This window comes from Callithrix jacchus, chromosome X (genome assembly GCF_049354715.1).
Source record: "Callithrix jacchus isolate 240 chromosome X, calJac240_pri, whole genome shotgun sequence".
In the NCBI taxonomy this organism is placed as follows: domain Eukaryota; kingdom Metazoa; phylum Chordata; class Mammalia; order Primates; family Cebidae; genus Callithrix; species Callithrix jacchus.
This window is the reverse complement of record NC_133524.1, coordinates 22,262,570-22,287,696: the sequence shown is the minus strand read 5'-3', so window position 1 is coordinate 22,287,696 and position 25,127 is coordinate 22,262,570. Positions and strand designations below refer to the sequence as shown.

General features: G+C 39.3%; 1 protein-coding gene and 1 long non-coding RNA gene across 3 annotated transcripts in view; one reads left to right on the top strand and one right to left on the bottom strand.

The window, feature by feature from the left end:
- Positions 1–202: 202 nt before the first annotated feature.
- Positions 203–25,127, bottom strand: part of LOC144580993 (uncharacterized) — a 71,786-nt gene continuing 46,861 nt past the window's right edge. Inside the window, exon 3 of the long non-coding RNA XR_013531438.1 lies at positions 203–344. This is a non-coding gene — a long non-coding RNA (uncharacterized LOC144580993). The remainder of the gene's footprint in view (positions 345–25,127) is intronic.
- The window catches only part of SMPX (small muscle protein X-linked), a 51,753-nt gene continuing 31,632 nt past the window's right edge, over positions 5,007–25,127 (top strand). For both annotated transcript variants that reach the window (XM_008989068.5, XM_035288241.3), the window contains exons 1-3: positions 5,007–5,158; positions 8,806–8,862; positions 18,881–18,967. In XM_008989068.5, coding sequence (XP_008987316.1) covers positions 8,818–8,862; positions 18,881–18,967 — 132 coding nt within the window. In that variant the 5' untranslated portion in view covers positions 5,007–5,158; positions 8,806–8,817. The remainder of the gene's footprint in view (positions 5,159–8,805; positions 8,863–18,880; positions 18,968–25,127) is intronic.

Below are 25,127 nucleotides of genomic sequence, written 5' to 3'. Positions count from 1 at the left end.
TTTCAGATTTTTTCACTATTATAAGCAATACTGAAATGAACATTCTGTTATCTTTCTTTTTATACACACTTGCCAAAAAATGACAAATATTGGCCAAATCATGAAACTGATCAAAAGATATGCACAGTTTTAGCTTCATAAAATATTGAGAAATTATCCTCTGAAGTAGTTGTATGAGTATACACTTCCATTGTCAATGCATAAGAGTATCAGTTTCTTTAAACATAATGACAACAATTTTTTTTCCTACCTTGCACTTTTAAAAGGTGCTGGCATCTGCTGGGGAAGGAAAGATGTCATCACACAGCATCCATTCCAGGGGACAAACCTTGTCACTTGCTCTCCTGGATTAAAAGCAGACATTGATTTGATCATAGTCATGCTGTTAAAAATTAAAATTGAATGTAGAAGTAAATATTATGGGAAAAGTTTTTTCATTAGGTATAGCTAGTTTCTTTTTCAGAATTCTTTCTTTGTAGCTAATCATTCTTCATTTGTTATTTTTTCTTCTCTTTGCCTATAATTTTTTTGGTGTTTTCATGTTTATACATAATGGTACAAAGAGTTATCTATTAATTCACTTACAAAATTCCATAATAAGGTTTATTTTACTCTTTGCCCCAATTGTGGGCAGGCCTAGGACCGAGTAGAACCAAGCAAAGAGGAACCCAAAATAAGCCTGTAATTTAGGGCACATGCCATGAGGGCATTCACAGATGGGACAGCGGTATGAGCAGCCTGGCTCCTCCTGCTGATTTGTACATGGAGGAACAGGGAAAACACATGGAATTTGGAGCCTGCAGACCTAGATTAGTTTTTTGACTCAGCCACCTCTGAGGGATGGGACTTGACCTTTTCCACCGTGTTTTGTCATTTATAAAATGGAGATAAACAAACAACACCTGCTTCATAAGGTCATGGGAATTAAATGAGATTATATGTGTGAAAGCACATTTTCCATTAAAGCTCTGTATGTGTGTGCACGTTTTATTTGTGTCACTGCTGTTTCCTTTTTTCTTCATTAAAAGCATCCCAATTGTATATGGGACATTTGATCTTAGCTAATCATTTCTATTCCATTTAACTGCTGACATTTATTTCTTTTCTTAGCCTCCTTTGCAGCCGTGAGACCCAGTTCCAGCCAAAGAGATATAAGGAGAAGTCAGCTTGGGGCTTCTGGGTAAGTTTCCTTCTTGAGAAGAAAAGCCCCTTTTCCCACTGTCACTGCTATTTCTTCTTGTTTGGATGCTTGTAAAATGTCCTGATACTTGGATCTGAGGCAGCCATCTTGGGAACATAAGGTAAGAAGCATGAGGATGAAAAGTTGACTTGTTGAGAGTGGCAGAGTAAATTCTCCTTCCCAAAGAGGATATGGGAAGAGCCTAAGAGTTTTTGACTTCATAGAATTTCTGAACCAGCTCATAACTATCTTCCTTTAAGTTCCTAGATTTGTGAGATGATTAAATAACTGTTGATTGAGCCACTGCTACTTAGGTTTTCTGTTACTTGTAAGCAGATGCATCCTGTTACCATACTTGTATGTGCTTCTGTGGGGCATACAGGTTAGTGTGGTTCCTTGAGGGCACTGTGGTATAACAGGAAAGAGCACTAACTTTGAGAGTCAAAAGCTAGGGATAACTAGCTCTGCAGTAACAGTCCGAGCCTTGGCTTACTGATCTACACAATTGGAAGAATGCCACTGAACCCATAGGGCTGTTGGGAGAACTAAATAAAATGATACAAATGAAAGCACTTTGCAACTGAGCAAGGGTTGTATAGATGTAAGATGTTGTTAGATATCCTACTGCTCTTTGACCATAGTGGAGGAGGGGTGAAGGCATGCAGTTAGAAATGACTTAAGTGCATTTTGATTTTGTCAGCAACGCCCCCAATCATACCCCTCTTTGTGATCTCCACTGAAATATGCCCAAAGGCCCAAAGGACTCAAGCTACCCCCTCAATGTCCAGTACCTTACAGCTTTCCATTTTCCATATTTTAAGGCTATGTTTTTCCAACTTCTCCTATCTCAATTCTCTCAAAAAGAAATGAACTCATCTTGTGCCCCATCCCTTCAGGCCCAGTTAAGTGTCACTCACCAACCTGGTATGTGTAGTTGTTTGTCAGAGACTTCTTCTGTTACCCTTTTCAAACAACGTGTGTGTGTGTGTGTGTGTGTGTGTGTGTGTGTGTGTGGAGATGTAGTCTCACTCTGTTGCCCAGGCTGGAGTACAGTGGTGGTACGATCTCAGCTCACTGCATCCTCTACCTCCTGGGTTCAAGTGATTCTCCTGCCTCAGCCTCCCAAGTAGCTGGGATTACAGGTGTATGCCACCATACTTGGCAAATTTTTGTATTTTTTTTTTTTTTTTAGTAGATATGGGGTTTTACCATGTTAGCCCGGCTGATCTTGAACTCCTGACCTCAAGTGATCTTCCTGCCTTGGCCTATCGAAGTGCTGGGATTACAGGCGTGAACCACTGCGACCAGCCAGCGTGTATGTTTTTTACATATGTGTGGAGTCTTAAACCAATAACCTGACAACAGGAATAGAAATTTCAGGCTATTGCAAGAAGTTGAGGAAAAGCAATTGGCTTCTTGGTGCCTCTTGGAGACCCAATTAGGAGAGATGCTCAGCTCACAACTATTCCCCTTTCTGGGAAGGACCTAATACACAAGTATGTACCCCAATGGTCTCCTCTGTTAGATAACCTTGACACTAACCTGGAGTGGGGTATTGACTCAGGCTGGGGCAAACAGAGCCTTGAGTTCTTTAAAACTGGAGTTGTAGAAACAGATTCATTGCTCTCTAGTGAGGTCAGAGTTCTTAGTTCTGGTTGTTGATGAGGTTCACCTGCACCCCTGCCCTTCCCCTTGCTACATGAAAACTTCCTAATGAACTCCTTTGTCTTAGTTTGGGTTGTCTCCATTTCAGAAGCTGAGACAAGGACTTGGTTGCTGGTGATTTACTTTGGGGCTGATCCCAGAGAATGCAAGCTAGGGAGTAGGGGAAATGATAAAGGGAAAAGAGAAAGCCAATAAGGGTTTATTAATGAGCAAATCCTCATGGTGGGCAACTGGGGCTCAGTCCTGCTGGGGATTTCTGGGAAACTGTAGATCACACCTCAGAATCATCCAACCACAGGATGAGGAGGTGGGGACATCTATCAATCAACTTCCATTCCCATTGGTTGAGGCTTATCCCTAGGGGTGTTGTTCCCTGGCACTTATGGGTGATGTCTCCTGCTTCTGGATGATGTGGAGAGCCCCAGCGAAGAGAAAAAGAGAGAGGTGTGAAGCTGACAGTATACTGGAAACTGCCTACAGCTTCATAACTCAGGTGGGCAGAAGTGATACTGAGAAAGGCATTGACTATCTGCCACACCCTTCCTGGCTTAAACTAGTTCCCTTCGGGTTACTGTCGCTTATGACCAATAGAGCCCTGTTTATGCAGCCCACCTTAGTTTTTCCCAAAGAGGCAGCCACACTCATATTGAGCCAGCCCTGTGTATAAGACATTTCTTCCAGGAGCAGTTTTCTCAACATATACACCATCAGTAGCTACTGAGGGGCCACTGGGGCAAAAGCACTGTGGCAAAATGTATGGGCTAACTTCAGAAAAAGTGGTCGAAATGGCTCATTGTTGGTCCATGGAGTGATGCCATCTTTTATCTGGGGAAGAGCTCTGAACACATAGGAGTAGCCTAACACCTGGAGAAATATTAATGTGCTCACCGTATTCTCTTCTCCAGTGTATAAATAAGTCACTTTTGGTAACATGCGATCTCAAAGCATGATGTCTAAACTGATTTTTAAAGATACAATTTTTTTGAACAGTACATAAACAGAACTTAATGGTGAACCCCAATCTAGAATGAACCACAATTATCTACTGATCCCCTAAACTCCCGGAAACTTGTTTTTCCTTTTACAGTTCTGAATAAAGTCAACTACTTCCATCTGTAATGCATTCAGCTATAGGGAACAGAAGCCTGATGTCTACGGCTTCTACAAATTGGAACTTCTTTTACTCATGTAACAAGAAGACTGGCAAGAGATGGTTGCTGGTAATATAGTTCAGTGGCTTCACCATGCTGTTAAGAACTCAGACATGGGGCTCACTTCCACAGTGGATGGGTTTCAGTTTCTCCATTCTGTTTAATACTTCTACTGAAGTAAAGTTCTATGTAAAGGTAATTTCAGAGACTAGAGAAATTAAAAAAAATTAAAAGTAGTGTTAAAAATAGTGAGCATGTATCTTAGAATTTGGATGTTTTTCGTCTAAAAAATGTTTTGCCTTGTACTGCTTCTGGCCCTTGCCATATTTAAAATAGACATTTCTTCCTCTGTTGTCTCATATGCTCTAGGGTCAAAATCTTTGTCACCAGTAGAGGCGGTAGAGCAGAGTGGGCAGGGCTCTGGCCCTGGAACCTCACCAGCCTGTTGATTTCGGATCATTTTTAACCTACAAAAAGTGCAATGTCATATAGTTCAACTATAGGATAATTACCATTATTTGATGACTATTTGTTGAGTACTGATTGTTAAATAACTTTAACAGCTCCCAAATGACCAAGCTAGGATTCAAACCCTGTTTAATGTCATTACCCCTGTTGAGAGGCATGGTACCATGATGACACCCCCTAATTTTTATTGAAAGCTCATCTTCTGGCATCCACATAATAAAGCTAAAGGTAGACTTTTCCTACTTTTCAAACTTTGCTATACCCCCTCAGAATATGTAAGAAAAATGCAGCCAGCATCTTCTGGAAGATTAGGAGGGCAAGTAAGATACCATAACCACCTCCCGGCTGACATTTGAGCCCTGCTTTCTGCACGGTCAAGCCTTTCGGAGGCAGCCAGCGTATGGCTTGTATCAAACTCTATATTTAGGAAGAACAACTGTGAGCTATGACAGGAATTCTCTTTAACACTTAGCCTTAACGGTTTAAGTTCCCCTCCAGCCCCGAGCCAGGAGCAGCTCTCAATACCGGGAGAGGCACAGAGCACTCGAGCTATTTCAGCCACATGAAAAGCATCGGAATTGAGATCGCAGCTCAGAGGACACCGGGCACCCCTTCCACCTTCCAAGGAGCTTTGTTTTCTTGCACCTGGCTGCCTGGGACTTTTCCTTAGGCAGTAAACAAGTACATAAAACAGGTAAGCAGAAGGACCCAGCTCTGGCGGCTGGGTTTTCTAAAGGAAATTTCCTTAATACCTAATTTGAAGTGACTACTTATAACTTTGAAGGTTGGTAACCAGTGGGTGTAGCTTCCTTGTAAATTCATTTTTTCCGGTGGTATTGCTGATTCTGTTTATAAAGTGTGAGGGGTGAGGGTGCTGAAAGAATATTGAGCTAGGCAAAGACTGAAAGGCGGTTTTCATCAATAGTGAGAACAATAAAATGTCCACGGTCTAGATATAATAACTGTGACCTTGAAGCTGTGCTGGCCAAGATTACAGTTGGTCAGCTGCAGATTGATTCAAGCCCTAAGCTGAGAAATCATCAGAATTTGTGCCAGAGAAAAGCTATAATGCTAGTTCTTTGATTTACCAAAATGCAAATTATTGCCAGAGTTGTTATACAGGACAAGTTTAAAATGCTTTTCTTCTTTCCCTAAGCAACAGGCTTGGTCCCAACGAGAAATTCTATCAGTGATAGAACCATCTTTTTCAATCTTCCCTTTGGTCATAGTATTCCCATATGTAGCAGGGTAGAGGGCAGCACTCACTGTCCCTTTCTATATGGGCACCAGGTTCTGAAGCATGAGAACGCTAAGAGTACCTCTTTCCTCTCAGCATATTTAAAGCAGAGTGAATAAGGAGTTAGTCAGTTCAGACAGCTGAACATCTTTCTACACCCTTCTCAGGAATTATTTTTAGCTACAGGACAGAAGATAATTCCCTTTGAGATGGAGCTTTATCTACTTATTCGACCTTTAAAAAGAACAAACAAAGGTTTTATCTCTGAATATTGATTGATTTTCCTCTGAATCCCTCCTTATTAAATTGGCGATACTACTGTTGACGAATTTTTAGTAAGTCAAAGAGTTCTATTTAGAAGTCAGATATTAGGTGCTGCCCAATCAAAAACAAGCGGGGATAGATCATAGGTGCCTCAGCATACAGACCATTAATGGTCCCCACTGACTTGCAGAACTGCCAGGAAAACTCAGTGGTGCTCAGCTGGCAAGCATTTTCATTATGCTCTAGGCTTTGTAAAAGTCAATATATGCCTTGTCAAACTTTCCATGTTTCAAAACTTTAGCCAGAACCAGGAGACATAGTAATCAAGTGCTGCAAATAGTACCTCTGGATGAAAAGCAGTGGTTCCGGTCGGAGAGGAGAGTGTATCTAAGGCATAGTTTTCTTTTTTTGGTCCCAGGACGAAGCATGCAGATGAAGAAGGAAGGTGCGTTCTGCACTCTACATCCCTGATGGAGGTGATTGCAGGGCCAGGGAAACAGGGAACACTGTCTATTTTTATTCATCAGTATGCTTTGCCCTGATTTCTCTGAAAATAATGAGGACAGCAGGAACTGCTGCTGAACTGATTTACACAAATGTTATTCAGACTGTTTGTGAGGAATGAGAGTTGGGATCTGACCAGCTTTCTATAGATGACTCTTTCAAAGATTGACATGTATGTTAAGAAGAAATTTGTATGCAAATTAGAATATACCAAAACTGTACAGGAGACAAGGCCTATCTATCCCTGAAGCTCAAAGGTTCACACAAAGACAGCAATCCAGTAGTAAGTTAATCAGTCCATTGAAAAAATAAAATTGGTTTTAAAAAAGTACAGTATAGTCATTCATTGACCAATTAAAAAAAATCATTTCAACCTGGTATTGTCATAACATAAAGAAATTTTCTAATCCCTGTTTCAAATTGATGTACAATAACTTTTTTACAAGTTCTCAAGTGATATTAAACTTTAGTTGTACACACACAGAGAATATCATATGCTGAGATATTTAACGTTCTATGAAAATTATTGCTTTGCACGACTCGTAACAGCTTTTGAGGAATAAAAACATTAAAAATTAAGCCACCAAGCTTTTCTTTTTGGAATTAAGCTGTGTGTCCTAGATCCACAAATTAAAAATCCTTCATTTCTTTATGACACTGCAGGAAAGAGAGCAATCTATTTGAAACATATCATAGAGAAAAATGTATCCTTGGCTGTTCTATTTGTTGTTGTTTTTGTAACCATATTAAAAATAATTTTGTAACCATATTAAAAATAATTCTACCTAGACTCTTATGCATGGAGGCTAAATCTATATATTACAAAGACATTCAGTTGAAACTTTAAAAAAAAGAGTCCTACTGTTTTCATGTATGTGGCTCCAAAAACTATATATTTGGATACACTGAGTATAGAGGTTTTTAAAAAATATACAATTGTTTTAACTTCACATAATAGAGCTTAAGACTTTGGAGATTTCAAAAACCTTTTTTTTTCACAGAGTTCTTTTCAGATCTTTTATCTCGACAGGTGTTGGGGAACATACCTATATAAATTATTACTCTATACTTAAAGCTGCTATACTCCAAGGTCATTAGCTATGGATGATGGTAATAAACAATAAATATTTGTATCATGCTTTACAATTCACAAGGCCTTTTCAGGAGCATGTATGTCATATGGATTCTTACCACAACCTGCGAAGCAGGTAAAATTTAAAGAAGAGGAAATGGGCTTAGAAATATTGAGTGACATTGCCCGGGATACACAAGACGTGTGGCAAATGCCAACACTGCTGTCTGCATTCTTTTACTCACAAGTGAACACATCACTTATACCAGTCAGTAGAGAGACTTCGATCAGCCTGTTTTATAGTTTGGGTTTAAAACACAGCATGTTTTGAATTCAATGAATTTTTAATTTTTCAATGGGTCCTGCTGACATTTAATAGACCAGGCCACAAAAATAGACCAGAGCTGGGCCATTCCCTTCTCCCCTCTCCTCGGTAAATTGCATCCCACATCCCCTAATGTGCTCCAGTCACTGTGCTCTAAGTCAGGTCTCACATGCTTAAGGAAAGCAAAAGTCCTTTGGGAAGGAAGCACTTCTACATCTTGAGGATTTGACATGGTCACGTGTAAGCATTCTTTGCCTCTTTGAAAGAAAAGTATACAGGCGAGGCTTGCTGTCCGCCTGTGTTTACAGAGCCTGGGCTCTGTATGAGGCACCTTGTCCAAAGCGTAGGGTAAGGGCACACAGAACAGGAGATGGCACCTACGTCCTCAGAGCATCTCCCAGGTCACTGGGCAGAACAGACACATGCACAGCAAGTAGAGAGCATCACAGCAGTTAAGGAAGTGGTACAGGCCATTTCTTTTTGGGTGTCCAACAAAGAAGAGGCACTCCCAATGGATTCTAGCATCCCTGGCAATGATGAATTCAGATCAAAAGTTCAGTTTCAAGCCAAGAACTTCAGAGGCCCCGAACAAAGTGTTTTATTCCCACAACCTCTTTGCTTTGCTGCTCTTGGCAGAAGGTCAGGAGGGCAGGGAAGGAGATGATAGCAGCTTTCAAGTTTCTGATTGTATATCATTAGCATCAGGGGCAAGGCTTCTCACCATTACTCCTCCTGAATGATTTATCCTGGCGCTCTAGTGTTTCCTCACCCAAGGCATTAGGAAGGAGAGTCTCTTAGAAACTTTGGAAACTGAGACTGAAAGAATATATGGCTAGGAAAGGGGTGACTGCCCAGTTGAATCATGAGTTAAATTCTAATTTATCAAGACTGAGAATCTGAACGCTGCTACCTCTAACAGTTTCTTACTTGTTTTTTTAGGGATAAGACTGAATGAATATGTCGAAACAGCCAGTTTCCAATGTTAGAGCCATCCAGGTAAGTAGGTATATCTGAACTTTAACATCAATTCTGCAACTTCATGCCTGATTGCTGAATAAGTCATATTTCTGGTGATTGTTCACCCCTAGCTGATGATGAACTTCAAGAAGGAAAGTTCTTCATAAGATTTGTAAGGCACAGTTGAGAAAGGATATAAAACTAGTTAGGTTCAACTGAGACAGGAGAAGCAAGCCATTTTTGTTTAATTGTTCTGGATTATAAGACAAGCAAAGTCTAGAAATGAGAATGAAATTATCTTCTACAAAAATGTAGTATGTATTTTTTGATATGTTTTTGATGTGTTCATCGATAGAGGATATATTTGATTTTATTTTTAATTTCCAATTGATATGTGCAAAACAGATGAGTCATAGTTTGTTGACTCATCTGTTTGAAATACATCTTTCTTGAAATAATATCCTTTTGTAGTTAAGTATTCTTCCCAGGGCTTGGGTATTTATCTTTTAAAATTCAGATGTTATTACTTCTCCTCATGCCCTCTCAGCAAACAAACTCCTTGGTTGTTTAAACTGACTTAAGTGTCACCCACAAAAAGGGAAGGAGGAAGCAGGCATTTGGAAACAAAAATACAATTATGAAAATAACTTTCAGTATTTGTTTTTACTCAATACTTAATTTGTTATTTCTCCTAAGGGCTCTGTATTTGACTGTCAAATGGCTTCCACCCTGAAACTCTGGGACAATGCTTTATTGTAAAATTCCATCTTTCCATCAACATGGAGCCCGTCTGTGCTTTCTCCAAAGAAATTTTTTTCTTGGACTTTTCTGAATACAGCAAAAGTTCCTGAATATTTTAGGCCTGATGCACCATCACAACAGAAACTCAGTCATAAATAGTTGACTGTATTGTGGAGGGGTGTGCTTGTGGACGGGTTGTAAACACGTCATCAAGGGGTTTAGAAATCCTAGCACACACCGTGGGTGGAGGTGGGTGGAGGGACAGATCTTTACCTGTCATGACTAACACAGATTCTTAAATTGAAGGGGTTCTTAAGTGGCAGGATATAGAGTGACCTCTGGAAATGTGTCATTAAACAAATCACTGAGGAAGGGCCTAGGCATGTGGCAAGGATTCCACTCTGCACTGTCACATCCAGCCCTCTGGTGTCCACCTAGTGAGTCTCTGACTTCCCTGACAGTGGTAGTGGAATTATATTTTGTATCCCAGACCTGTGGGCATCCTTGAGCCTTTGATTCTTCTCTTTTATCCAGTGTACAAGCAGTTAGTAGCATGGGGTCTGAAACCATATTACAGGGGTCCTTAACCCGTCCTGCACTGGTGTAGGATCACGGGAAAATTACTCTCCCTACTTGACCTCTCTGTGCCTCCATTTCCATATCTGTAAAATGGAGATAAACGAATAGTATTCACTTCCCAGGGCTACATGTATAAAATGCTTAAAACAGCATAGTAAGCACACATTGAATGCCAACCGTTATTAGAATTATTATCATTCAGGAATGCTCTGTGTTAAAGTTGTGAGAAGTAATATCACTTAATCACTGCATTTGAACCTCTGCAAGTGCTTAACATAAAAATTCCTTTTTATTTTGCAGGACACAAAAACAGTCTTCTTTCAGGCTGCCTTTTTTCCTCTTCCTTTTAAAACTGAAAGTGTGTTGGTTTTTCTTCCGTATTGGTCCCTGGCCTCCCTCAAAGCTACACTGAAAATTCACTAGTATTTTATTTACTAATTTTGACCTTGATATATCTTTAGATTCATAACATTTTAAAGCTGCAATTGACTATTTTCAGCAGCTGTTACTATACCGCATTACAAAAGAATCCATCGATTCTGCCAACAAAGGCAATACAGCGGTTCCTTATAGATGTAGTATTGGCTCTTTCAATGTATTTTATGCCACAGGAAAGGCCCAAGATAATGCACCTTCAAATGAAATATTATTTCTTGTGGCTAAATAGGATCAGCACTATCTGATATTTTCCTGTTATCTTTGCATTAGCCTTAATTAGGATACATTAAATAAAATACAAACATGGTTACACCATACAAAATGATTTATAGTAGGAACATCATCTAGGTTAGTCTTGTCTGGAACAAATAGAAGCCCCGATTAATAAGGAACTCTCCTCATTGTGTAAATATTCTCGAAAGCCCTGAAATGTTCTACTCATACTCTCTAGTCACTTATTTTTTGCTAGGCTTTTATCTCCAATTCAGTTCATTTGTCATTTCCTGAGTGCATAATATGTGCCAGGCACTGTGCTAGGTGCAGGGTATATGCAAAGATAAATGAATGCCTGATTCCTGTGTTTGAGGCACTCAAGGTCTCCAGTACTTACTAGGTGCGTGACTTTGAGAAAGTTATTTAGCCTCTTTGTGCCTCAGTTTCCTCATCTATCAAGAGAGGAATTAGTCTTTATCTCATGGGTTACTATGAAGGCTAAATTAATATAATACATGTCAATACTGAGGTCAGTGCCTGGCTCACTGTAATTACTTAATAAATATTAGCTATCATCATCATTCGCCACCATCATCATCTACTTCAAAAGCTCCCAAAGTATGCTTTTTGGAATACTAGTTTTATGGGATGTTGTTAATTAGATTACAGGTTAATATGGTGTAATGTTTGAAAAATTTTCTCAGAGTCCACAACTTCCTAATGGCATCATGTTATTTCCAAGAAGGCAGAGACATGCAATGTTTTCTAAACACATTGGACCTTTTCAGTGACTATTTTACAAGATAGCGTTTTGCAGTGTGAACTTCTAGAAACAATGACTTAGATTTCTAGTTTGTCTGGCTTGGGTAAATTTAAGTTGCTTTTGAGCATAGTTCTAACAATCAGGCATTTCAGGAGTTGAATTGCTGGCATCTCTGTGTGTTAGACAACATGGAGTCAAGCAGTTACAAATGTCTGCAATGCTATTCACCTTTAGTCTACCTTTCTGTAAAATGGGGACAATCATACTATTTAATAGGGTTGTTATAATGAATAGACAAAATAACCTATGGTAAGTGCCTGGTTTATAGTATACAAATTCCTTAAGAGATGGGCCTTCTAACTATCCAGGTAATGCATGGAATGGTCTTGGCTTTCTCTTCAATGGGTTCTATCTCCTCTATGCAGCAGAATAAGAGGGAGACCAGAACTAGAACCATCCTTAGAGGAGGCAGACACTAGTCTTTCACATCCACACTCAAGAAGAGATGGCTTTTGAATTGTAAAGGCATTCTAATCCTACACTTCTTGTTAGTTGTATTAGTTAAATCTCTGCTAGGGGCATAAAAACATCCTGAAAGAATCAGTTGATTCTTTCGTAGCCTGGAGAAGGCCTTTGTCCTTTAAGCAGCTGATAAAGTTCTATGCCAGAGGTTGGTAGACCTTTTCTATAAAGGATCAGATAATAAATATTTTAGGCTTTGCAAGTTGTTTGGTCTGTTCCCACTAGTCAGCTCTGCTGTTATACCACAAAAGCAGCCATAGGCAGTAAGTAAATGAATGAATGTGGCCATGTCCCAGTGAAACTTTATTTACAAAATCAGGTAGTGGGTTGGATTTGGCCTGTGGGCTATAGTTTGCCATCTCTGGTTCTGGTCTCTCCAGGCTGCTTCTTACAACCCCACTGTTGGTGGGAATTGAGTTGCAACCAAGGTAACATCAATACACTCTGCATATTGGGTCCAATCCCTCCAGATGAAAGAATTTGACATGACAGGTGGTGGGGAAATCTAATCCCATCAGTGATCTGTTTGGTGACTCTCTAATGAGACCAAGTGACACGGGTCACTGGCAGCACCTGCTTGTCCTTCTTCCTCCTGAACACACATACTTTGGGAACCACCACAGGCCTCCTCAGGGCCTCAATTCACAGAGCCAGTCTTTTCTGGGTTGTCACTGCTCCCTACTCTCCAATATTAATCAAATTAAGTTGAGTATCTATAATGGCTCCTCTCCCATGAGATCTGAGAGCTTCATGGCTGACCATAAAAGAGTCCTGTGCCCCGGTCTTAGCTCTATTTTATATAAATTTACCCCCCTGGTCCTTGTGATATTCAAAGGGAGGGGCTTCAGTTAAATGACCTCTAAGTCTCCGTCCAGCTTGTAAGTCTGTGAACTTCTTGAAAATAACTTCTAAGGTTTATTATCAGGATGACAATACTAGTTTCAATTTATTCAAGGTTTACCATATACCTGGCCCAGTGCAGTGGGATTTCCGTGGATCATAATGTTAGGTTTGGAAAAGTGAAGTAACTCACCCGGGATTATACAGTTTGTAAGTAGGATAGTCAACCCCTAAAATCAGTTATTCAGTCTGATCCCAAAGCCCGTGTTTGGAACCACTCTGCAAAGCTGTCTTTACTTACTGTCCCCACCCTTGGCACAGAGAGTAAGGCTGGAGGAATGGGTGTAGACCATCTCAAGGGTAATCATAAGCACCAAGGCTATTTGAGGGGCAATTATTGCTTTCTGGATGCTGGGTGACTACCTCCCTTTTAAAGAACTCAACAGACATTTAGAAACTGTCAGCATTTCAGTGAAGAAGCTGATAGTCTATACTGATTAAAGTCAACTTTAATAGTTGGTTTGGAGTGCAAAGTAAAGAGACTCAATGACAAACATGGTCTTGAAATACAAACAGCCATGGCTAAATCAACTTAAGCTGTTTGTGAAACTAAATCTAACTTCTTTATCATACATTTAAAAAGATTATATGAATCTTGCATCATTAGTGAGTATGTAACTTCTTAGCATGGGAAGTTTTCCGTTGCTACCCAATCTATGTGTAGAAGAGAATATTTTCATGCTCCATGTGTCAATACTTCTTTCCCTTCCCCACTAGTTGTCATTGTTCTTCCACTCTCCATTATCTAGGGCATAATGTGGAAGAAGAAAGCAGTCTCCATGGAAGATGAAAATATTTACAGCTAAGCTTTAGAGACTCTAAATATTTCCTGTGTAGGATTTCCAGTTTAAAAATGGTTCAAAATATATGACAATCATTGATATAGAGGAATAGCCTATCACCATGGTTCTTCAGTTAATCTGATAGATTGACTAAAGCTAAAAATCATAAAGATGATACATGCCTTCCTTCAACATTTTGTTTAAATTTAAAACATTAAAAATTAAATTTCATTTGCCATTTGTTTTAATGTAGAGCCAAGGCCTTTTCTTTGGTCATGGATCTACCGTTTTGTTTTGTATTTTTACATAAACCACTATAATACATTGATTATGGTTTCCAATGCTGGTTTCTTTTAAGCATATAAAGAACTGGAATGTCGGAGTGTTACTCTCAAGTGGGTTCAGTATTACTTCCAGCTAAGCATCACTGCTGCTCTGCCTAGCTCTATTTTTGTGACATGAGGCAAAGCAGTCATATACTAGCAAAAAGATGTCATGTTTTTTGATGTTGACACCCAAAGCACTTCAGAAATACAACCTGCCCCCGACCCGTTGTGCACATTATCTTAATAGCTGTACAGTACATTCTTGAAATCTGCTTTTTCCTGGATGATGAGACTTCAGTTGAGTCATTCAGGAAATTATTGAAGAGAACAAAGAAGTATTGAAAACAGAGCAAAAATAAAAACATTTTCAATATGAAATGTCATGGGTGAAGAACAGTAGCAAAGTACAATTTTCTCAAAATTATGTTGAGTGGGAAAGTTTCCCGTGCTTTGAATCCACTCCACATTTCAAATATCCCTAAGCACTTATGCCTTCCAGTGATACAGAATTTTAAAACAAGTTGACTATATTTTAGTTGGTAGATATATGTGTGTCTCTCATTTTACGTTAATATATCAAACAAGAATCTTGTTTTCTAATCTGCTATGAAAAAGCAAACCTCTTCCTGAAGTCTTCTGTAAAGATGCTATAAATCTCAAAATGTCATATCCTGCTCCATTCAGAGAATGACTAAGACTGTGAGAATAGAAAAAGCAGAAAGAAATAATGTAAAATGGAACTCTGTAGAATTTCCTCTGCCCATGCTACAGAAGAATGGCATGGGGGAGGCTATAGATTCTGGCAGGAGCTGCTGGGGACCTTTGAAAAGTAAAGATCGAATCAGTAGGGGGTCATCTGAAACAAATAATGCAATGGGAGGAAACTCCAGAAGCCTCTGAACTGTTCAGAAAACTCACAGTGGGTTCAGAAAAGGAGAGACAGAGTGGGGACAAAAAGGGAGGGGGAGATAAGAGAACAATGGCTGTGGAAAGCAAAGTTCAATAGGAATTGTCAGTACCCAGCCGGCTGGCAGCTATCAGAATCCAACCCACCGGGGAAAGAAGATGTCATTCCATTGTAAGCTACATAGAAGGGGCTGTGGAAGAAATACTGTTTCCAGAATCCTCTGGGCTCAAAGCCCAGAGCCAAGTAAAGAGAACAATACAAATAATTAAGGGAGTAGTGGAATTAACTTACAGGGAATTCTTTCTACTTTTCTTCACCTAGTGAGATCAAGTGTAGTATTAATTTCACATCAGATAGGTCTTCTATCAGGGAACTGTATCCTATTCTGGTAAAACATGATCTACTAGATTTTTTTCCATTTCCAACTTGGAGGATGTAACAAATTATATATTGCTTGGGAAAGTGATGCACCAGGTCTGCTGCATTGGGGCATATTTTTAAATCTCTAAAATGAATAAACCTCAAGGAGGGAAAAGAAATACAAAGGATTGCATTACAAAAGAACAAAATAAGAGACTGCTTCCTTTGCATTTATATAGAATCTATGGAGAGAAGGAAGTCTAACTTAATATCAACTCTAGGTCATTGATGTTAAACCTTTTCTTTTTGTTTATTCTTTCATAAAAGTTTTGCTTGTATTTTAAGCCTATTTTGAGTAGCAAATACCATACTCGATTTGTAGGTAGAAAAATTAGTTGCTGAGAAAGTATTTCATTTGTGTTTAAACACAGAGCAAGTCAGTAAAAGAGACAAAAATATGACCCAATTTTCTGGCCAATGGAATAAAAGCAGAGACTACAGGTCTACATGTTTTTATCAAATTCAAATTGTAAGGAATTTTTCTTATGGCTATAATTTAGTCTTCGATTTGTCACTCAGAGATTACTGCCCTACAATTATGCTAATGAAACATCTGTAATCGTCTTGTTAATAGTATAATGCATGCCACAGTTGACAAAGCATGCCTCTTATACTCCCTTATTGGTGCACATTATGATTGAATGCTCGACATATTTTCAGGCTGCTTTGGTTCCTGTCAATATCTGCTGTCAAAAAAAAAAAAAAAAAAAACCATTTAGGTTCCTGATTCTTGAGTGATGCTTTTAAAGAAGAAAAAGTGTCAAGTCAGTGAGTTAATGGCTCATTTTTCAATATGGCTTTTCTTTGGCACCTATTATGAAATTATCCATTTTATGTGCCCCTTTTCAAAGGCCACTCTCAAAGTATAAGTTTCCAATATCAGAGCTGCTTTAGAGAATTTTAGAGCTGGTTAGAGCTATTTTTGGCCACGTGAAAAGAGCTCTTTTTAGATGGGTTTGATAGAGTGAAAAGGTCTGTCCCTAAAGTCAGGCAGTTTCAGTTTGGAATCTTCCCTTCTCCTGGAACTGTATGTATGACCTTGAGAGAATTAACCTTTTTAAGGATACATTTCTTAATCAATAAAATGAAGATAATACTAACCTCAAAAGTTTGTTGTGAGGATGCAGGTGTGTAAACCCTCCACCTCTGCTTGCTTTGCATTGTAGACATTCTTACAGTACTTCACTTGAAGGAAGTGTTCCCTGGCTAAGAGGTTTGAAAACCATTGACACAGCCTAACATTTGTATTACAAATGGGGACAATGAGACCCAGAGCAATTGTTAAGTACAGAGAACTTCTAGCAACTGCTAGCACTAGGCAATTTTCACTACAGTAACCACCCATGAAACATGGAGAGGTCGCATGGGGGTGCATCACTAAAAGTAATCTCCAAACAGGAAAAGTAGTCATCCCACAACACGTGGTTCACAATATTATATTATTCTGGATGACCTTTACATGTCCCCTTACTAAAAACTACAATCTACTACAGAGCATATATACTTGATTAAACAAGTTAATTTAGCAATTAAGTCTTCCAGAAACAATATAACTTGAACTCACCATTAGGAAGATGCCCCCTGTAGATGCTTAATAAATGGGTTGGGGTAGGGACAATTTAACTAAACTTTTAACTGGTTAACTTTTCCCCAGATAGTCCCTATATTGATTTTTCCCCTCTTTCATCCAGACTGTAGTGATGAGAATAGCCTATTGGTCCAATATAGATTATCTTCTGTGAGTATTATTTACATCGTTTTGATCTTCTTTATTCAGGCCCCTATGATATTTCATCCAATCTAAGACATCGTCAATAGTAAAATACCATTATTTTATGTCCTGCCAAACTAAAGCAAATGTACCCACTAAAATTGTAGGACTCTATTGGTTGTAAGACACATTCTGACCAGATATATTAAAAGAGATGCATCTTGGAATTCATGAAGTATGGCTCCATATTTGCCACCATAAGACAAATCTTTTGCCTCTCTTATGCCCCCTCTTCCTCCCACTCTAGGCCACCTGGTATTTCCATTACACATAAGAATAGCATAGAAAGCTCAGCCGTAGGTTTCTAAAATGCTTTCCTCTAAAGTTGTGTTGCATTTATATTTTAACATGTGTGGTACATACTGATTAAAACTCCTTGACTTGTTGGTACTAGGAATGGCTCCACAATGATGTACCTTTCTGGTTATTTCCCACAAATACTTTGGATCTGTTTCTTTCTGTGGTATCAGCATTATTCTAGTAAGGACAGGGAGCTTTATAGCCCATGAGTAGGAAAAGTCATGTCCTGCTCCTAAAGGGAGCACAGCACAGACCCTCCACGTTGCATCAACATGGACACTGGATGCTTCCTGTATCATGGGGCTAATCATTCCCCTGGCAACAGAGCTTATACCAGACAGTTCCAAATGGGACGTACCACACTTCCTAATAACTTCCTTTGGTGTGGTGCCAAAATCATACAATCCATGTCATAAGATAAAAACACTTTTGCTCCCTTTGTTCAGGCATCATTTACATGCATAACATCAAAACGAAATTTCAACTTTTCAAGCCCACATATCCAATTACTCATAAGGCAACACTTTATCTTCAGTAGAAAAATATTGTATTCTACTTTAAAATAGTATTTAATGGTTGTCATATGTGAGCAATACTGGTTGAAGACATTTTTTATCTGCATTACATATTTTCACCTTTTGACATCAGATAATTATGGGCAAAATCCAAATTTACATATTATCTCACCAAGTTCAAATTACAGTGTCAATATATTCTTACCTAATTTAATGTTTAGAGGATGTCACGAAGGTATTTTATGTTTACACTGATGGAGATTAGTATGCTATCATAAAGGACAAGAACCAATGAATGGTGATAAAAAGGGACCTTGACTTTTCAAGCACCCTCTTTTCTCCTTACTGACTCACACAAGCACATGTTGGGAATAAGGCAGAAGAGTGTCAATTTCAGAGACTAAGGCAATAAAGTGAAGGGCGTTATGGAAAGGAAGAGGTACTTCAGGACGTGTAAATATCTCCCCTCCCACGTGGTAAATTTGAAGGGAACGGAAGGAGGGCTAAAGAGTGGAATAACTTATGCAGATGCTTTTTCTCCTTTCCTATCATTAAGTGTTACTTCTTTATCCTGAGAGAGAAAAATAATATGCACCACAGGAGGGCAACAGCCAGAACAAACTGTCTTCCAATTCTTCCATCCAACAGGAAACTGTAAAATCACTGCACAGACCTAAGGATGTATAATAAATGAAATCTGTAATAAATGGAAGTCAAATTTTCCTTTGAATATTTTTATGCTATTACAGCAATTTTCCTGAGATAAAAGGCTTTGGAGATGTGCTTTTCAGATGCTTCTTTCTTCACAATGCTTACTGTCTCAGAATGTCATTGCAATTTCTTACTTTTCTTGTGTTAAATCTACCGTTTTCTCTTTTAGGCAAATATTAATATTCCAATGGGAGCCTTTCGGCCAGGAGCAGGTCAACCTCCCAGAAGAAAAGAATGTACTCCTGAAGTGGAAGAGGTGAGGAAAACTCAGCTAGCAGAACAGAGCAAAGTTTTTCCCTTCTAAAATCCTCACCAGAGGGGGCAGAGCCAAGGCAAGCGCTGGCTCTTCAAGACAAGGGAGGGGCCAAATGGCTACATGTCAAGGAATCAAGTACAGTATGTATATTTCTTTAGTTGTCTTGCTCAGTCAGCCATGAAACGCACTGCCTCCTCCCTTCCCTTCAGCCAAATTTAAGTACTGTACCTGGCACCATTACTTGAAGGTACAGAGTTTAACTTTCAGTCTGTTGACTGACTGACTGATTGATTGACTCTGTGTGTGTGTGTGGTGGGGAGGATAAAGCCTCTGAGATGTTTTTGGCCTAGCAATAGTCACTAGATTGGAAAGTTTTCACTTGGGATCTTTTATTCAACTGAGCACGATGTGTTACTATTTGGTACACCTTCTGATGAGTGGGAATGGTGTAAGTAAGCACATTCAATTATTTGGTGCATCAAATAACAAATAAACAAAAATTCAATGTCTAAATGTTTTCTTTGAAAAGGGGACTTTGCAAGGGAGTCTGTCAAGCCTCCACTTCTGTATTTTTTCCTCTAATTCTTTATTTCTCCTCCAAATTCAAGTACCTGGTCTGCTAAATTGGAGGCTAAAATTAATAATGAATGCCATAAATAGGGAAGAATTTCTTCCTCAGATGTTTATATTTCTTACCCAATTGTGACTTTGCTGGCAACACCTGGAAGGTCTGACTCTGAAAAAAGATAGTGAAGGTTTTGGAACATTTTATTAGCACAAGACATGGAAAATGGAATCAAATAAAGCCACAAGGCATAGCAAACTGTATTTCATCTTTTTTAAAAGGTAAAAAGGCTATTAAACTCTACCAAGGGACATTTTTGGTATTTGCCCCAAAAGAATATCTATTACCATTTCAAAGGTTCCTAATAAAATTTTGTCCTGCCTGTAACCTTTTTTTTTTTTTTTCCTGTGAATATTCCTGATGTGGTCCTGAATTAGTGGTTCCCATCTCCTATCAGTAGAAAGATAATTTTTGAAAGGAGGAGATAGAGTATTTGAGTGATATCACCAAGTGCTGGAATTTCAGCCACTAAGTCACCCTTGATGAATACAAATTTTGAATGTATAAGTTGAAAAGACTTGGCTGTACCCTGCTTTTATGGTTACAAAATCTCAAGTTCTTGTGCTGTTAACTTTGCCATCTTGCCATCTGGTTAACTAATGTTCATGAGGTCTCCATCTGGGACTTTGGCCAAGTATTTTAGAATCTGTGTCTGCAAAATAGGATCCCCTCCATTCCTCAGAGGGCCACTGTGAGGGAAGAGGCATGATATAATAGACATGGCATAGCCAGTAGGTATTCCCTAAACGATTTTTCATCAATTGATGTAATTATCCAATTTTCATGAAGCACTCCTGGGCCTATTGTTTTTGAATGTTGTCAGGAAAAGGCACAGGGAGGTAGAAGGGATGGCGGTGGAATCCTTCTATACCTTCATTTATCTGTAATTAGATTTTTCTTTGTTTCCTGTGGTTCCTCTTCAACTGTGTCACTACCATGGCAATCAGTCAGAAGATAGTTTGACCCACTTTTTTTCAGTAAATTGACTAATGTAACAGCTGTTTTGGAGGCTCACATTTCATTTTCCACCTGTGGTACAGATGGCCCCTGTTTCTTCTTTGTACAACTGGTACTTTCCTCCACACAAGTGTCTTAGGGGACTGGGGAAGCACTTTGCTCTCTCTTGCCTTGTATCTAATCTAAGGGTTGCAGCACTCTAAAATAGACAAGAACTGATACAGCTTGGTTTGTGAACAGCTACTTTACAATTAGCCATATATACAAATGGCCAACTAGTATTTTTTGTAGGATGGAGGGAGTGATATATCCACAAAGATACAAAGACCCCAGGGGTATTTCTTCTTTCTTTTCTTTCTTTCCTTCTTTCCTTTCTCTTTCTTTCTCCTTCATTCCTTTCTTCCCTCCTTCCCCCCTCCTTCTTCTAACAACCTGTTGTCCAACAGATGGATGTTTCTTGAACTGTACCATACCTTTCTCATAGAGCTCATTGAGCAGGAGGGTGGAGCTACAGATGGTATTTCTTTACTATAAAAACAGAAATAGACTCTCAGGATTTGTGGGGTCTTGGGGAGGGAGTGGGATCTAATGACTCAGTCTCTGGCCTGGACCTCAGATTAAGTTGCTCATGAAGATAACATTGTGAGGGGAGTAGACAGCTTGGCTTGGCCACAGAGTGGGTTAAGTAGGATTTTGTCAATTAGCTTGAGGCCCCAGCCACATTTTAAGGCATAGTTTGAATGGGAAAATGGAATGTGGATTTGAAATAACATATACATCCACATTTATTATCATCTAGTTTGCAAACTTGGAACTGCTTAATTTTGTAGACTTAAGATTCGTTGCCTAGCCTTGCATGAAGATAATTACTGTGTAGAGATCATAATGTACCATCTATGAATGGATTACCTCTATCACATTCACTAGATTCCCCATTTAAACTCAGAAGGATTTTTGATCCTGACGCCCTCTCAGGTATGAAGCTAGAACGAGTCTTTGGCTGTCTGCTAAGGCCGGTGAGCAGTGACCCTGTCTTTGGCCCACCTATGTATGGTCTCTGGTAAGACCTCTGCCCTGCTTACAGAGCTGGAGTACACCCTCTATATGCTTGCCCAGCCACAGATGGGCATGTGCCCAACACAGGCCGTACAGCCAAATTCTAATAAACAGGGCTGGTCTTTTGCGTAAGACAATCAGCTGCTTGCTTGAAGTGATTTGAAGGGTATTGACAAGCCTCTACTAAGCTCCCCAGATCTCTCTTTTGACTGAAATACTATCATTGTTAAGCCACAAAATAGCACGTTGGGATTTTCTGTTAATTATTTCCCTCTCCAACTGGCTCCTTTACCAGATACAAACATTTAATTCTGGTCTAGCCACTTCCTAGCTGTGTGGCCTTGTGGCAAGCTTCTTAGCCCTTCTGTGCCTGAGTCTCTTCAACTGTAAGATAGGGATAATAATAGTACCAGATTTATATGGTTGAGGTGAGAATTAAATGAGTTAGTACATGTAATTTAGAGCAGTTAACAGTGTTTGCTATTATTATTAAGTCTTTGGTGTTTGAGCCTGAATGAGCAGGTCAGATTGTATTGTCCCATACAGGAGAGTTTAGGGAAAAACTCAGTAGGATATCCGGCAATAATGAGGGAGATGAAAGTGAGATCACTTGAATATGTCTGACTGTTTTGCCAAGTTTTACAAATACTCTGTGACCCCCCAAAAGGAAACAACAGCCATTCCTGAAATTGAGAATGCTGCTGTAACTGACAAGGCTTCTTTTACACTCTCTTTATCTAGGCCAAAGAATGTCTTTCATGTCCCTTCTTCATTCAAATATCCACCTACAAAATAAAAAGGGACTTATTTATTAGCCAGATGGGGCCATCTGGAACACTGTTTGCTTATGCCTTAACTTACAATAATTCTTGCAATCACAAATTCATTAAGTAAATGGAATCTGATTCCTGTTATGTTTTTAAAAGATGAGAGAAGGTTCAGTTAAGAAAATGCACCATTAACATCCCTCTTCCTGAGTCAATATCATGTCTAATTACTAAATATATTGACTTATAATTTCCCATTATATGTGACTTTACCAAATCAAGTGGTAAGTCTTATGTTGATAAATAAAAAACACAATGCAGTGAGGTTTTAATAACTTGAGAGGAAGGTGCCTAGTATTAAATATTAATCTTCATATGTTCACATCATAAATTTTTGCATATGAACATGTTAAGTACAGACATTGGCTTAAATGTGTTCAATGTGCCAATATAGAATATTTTGATGTTACAAAGTTAGTAAATGTGACTTACCCAGGAACTTAACAGAAGGAATTGGAAACATTTTTCTCCTTCATGCTTCTTTATTAAGATCTACCCACCTAACAGCCGTGGGAACATTTATAAGTGAGGAAACATTTTTCATTTCACCACTATATGTATTACACACACACACACACACACACACACACACACACACCACTTTATAGCCTTGTTAAAAAATTCTTTCTGAAAGCATAGTAAAGAACCTTTTGGAATATCTAGTCCTCCAAGTGGAAGCTTTACAGTTTTAATTATTGCTTCTAAATCTACATTTATAAGTGATAAATGTGTGTGCTTGACAAAAAACAACTGATTCTATGGCTCTGTACACTGACCCAGGGAAATAATATTTTCTAGATATTTATAGCAGGTATAGTCTACATTGAAATACTTTATCATTTTGTTTCAGTAAAACGTTAGCTATTTCATCAGCACTGTACCAGATTCAAAGAAAATGCCTATAGGAAAAACCATTAGCCCTTAGTAGAAGAACAGCACCTCAATATTTTATGTCTACTCATCCCCTCCTATAAGCAATTTAAAAACATTTCTCTAAAGCACTTGTCTACTGAGTAATTTGTTAAAGTTTGGAGAAGCTTGAATACTTTTTCCTTTAGGTTCTAACCAATTTCAGAACTACACATAGGATCCAGACAGGGATTAACACAAACCATCAGCTTTAATACCTGAATTACAGGGCTGCTGGTGGCAGTAGAGGGTAAGGGTTGGGTGGAGGCGAGGCAAAGGGCTTAGGGTCCACCCGCTCTGGTGAGAGGCAAACATCCAGTTACTTATTTCTCTTCCTGGGAACTGTATTGGTTCACCTAGTTGTTGGCCAAGCAGATGGAGCTCTGTGCCAGTCTGTGTTAGTCTGGGTCCTTCGGGAAAGTGACCCAGTGATATTTACTGGGGAAAGCACTTGTAATGGAAAATGGTAGGGAGTTGCATGAGGCTGTGAGGGAGAGAGGGATAGAGGGTTGGGTGGAAGCATCTCAGACTTCAGGGCTGTACTGAGGCCAGTTCTCCAGGTGAAGTCACTCCACAGAGGAGTCCCAAGTCTCCCAGGAATGGGCCTGCCTTAGATTTCCTGTTGCATTCAGTCATTGGCTGCAAGCAGCCGTGGGAAATGTGCACTTGTAATGGAAAATGGTAGGGAGTTGCATGAGGCTGTGAGGGAGAGAGGGATAGAGGGTTGGGTGGAAGCATCTCAGACTTCAGGGCTGTACTGAGGCCAGTTCTCCAGGTGAAGTCGCTCCACAGAGGAGTCCCAAGTCTCCCAGGAATGGGCCTGCCTTAGATTTCCTGTTGCATTCAGTCATTGGCTGCAAGCAGCCGTGGGAAATGTGACCTCAGCGTGGTGATGGATGGCTGGATTTCAGTGTCAAGCAGCTGGAGCCGTCATTCAATTATCCTCTCTTCAGTAAACTGATCTGAGAGGCGTATTCTCATGGCTGCCACAGTGATCAAATGTTCCTCCAACACCTTTCCCTAGGGCCACGGAGAACATATCCTCCCCTACCAGCCACCTCTAGCAAATAGAAGGAATGGACTAATAATCAGCTGTTTTTCTATAGTAATGAGTTGAAGTCCTCGGAGCCACACACAGAAACTTATCTTGTTTTATAGTTACCGTTATATGTGTGTTTGGTGTATGTACATAGGGGTGTAGATTTTTGTTACGGTACATTCTTGGGATTGATCCAATTAAACAACAGTCAACAAGTATGCGTGGGCACCTCTGTGCCAGACGTTGGAAATGCCACAAAAAAGGATAGGATGTGGGTCCTGCCCTAAAGCTGCACAAAAATATAACATTCAATGAAAGGAAATTTAAAATACTTCCCGAAGCAGGAAAGAACTGGGCTTCCTTTTCCACCCTCTCCTGTCGTGTCCATATTCAAAGAGGTTTTGCTTACATTCACCTGTTTGTTTATGCATCCCAAAGATGTCACTTGAACAAAGGCTGGCAGCCACTACTCCCCAGACCAGAACAGGAAACTCCTGGACTAAATTATTGTTAGAGCCTGCCATGCTCTAACATTGTATAAATCTTTGCTGTCGGTCATATAATTGTATGATTACAAATTAAAGTCAATCTTGTAAGATGCTCCTCTTGGAAACACAAATTCTTCAAACTGGTAGTAATTTTCATTAGTTATCAGAAGTTGAACTGTACTCTAGTGTTTTCTAAGTTATGTAGAAATTACTTGTTTTCTTCTTCCAACTTTACTTCACGCTTCACTACAAACTTTAG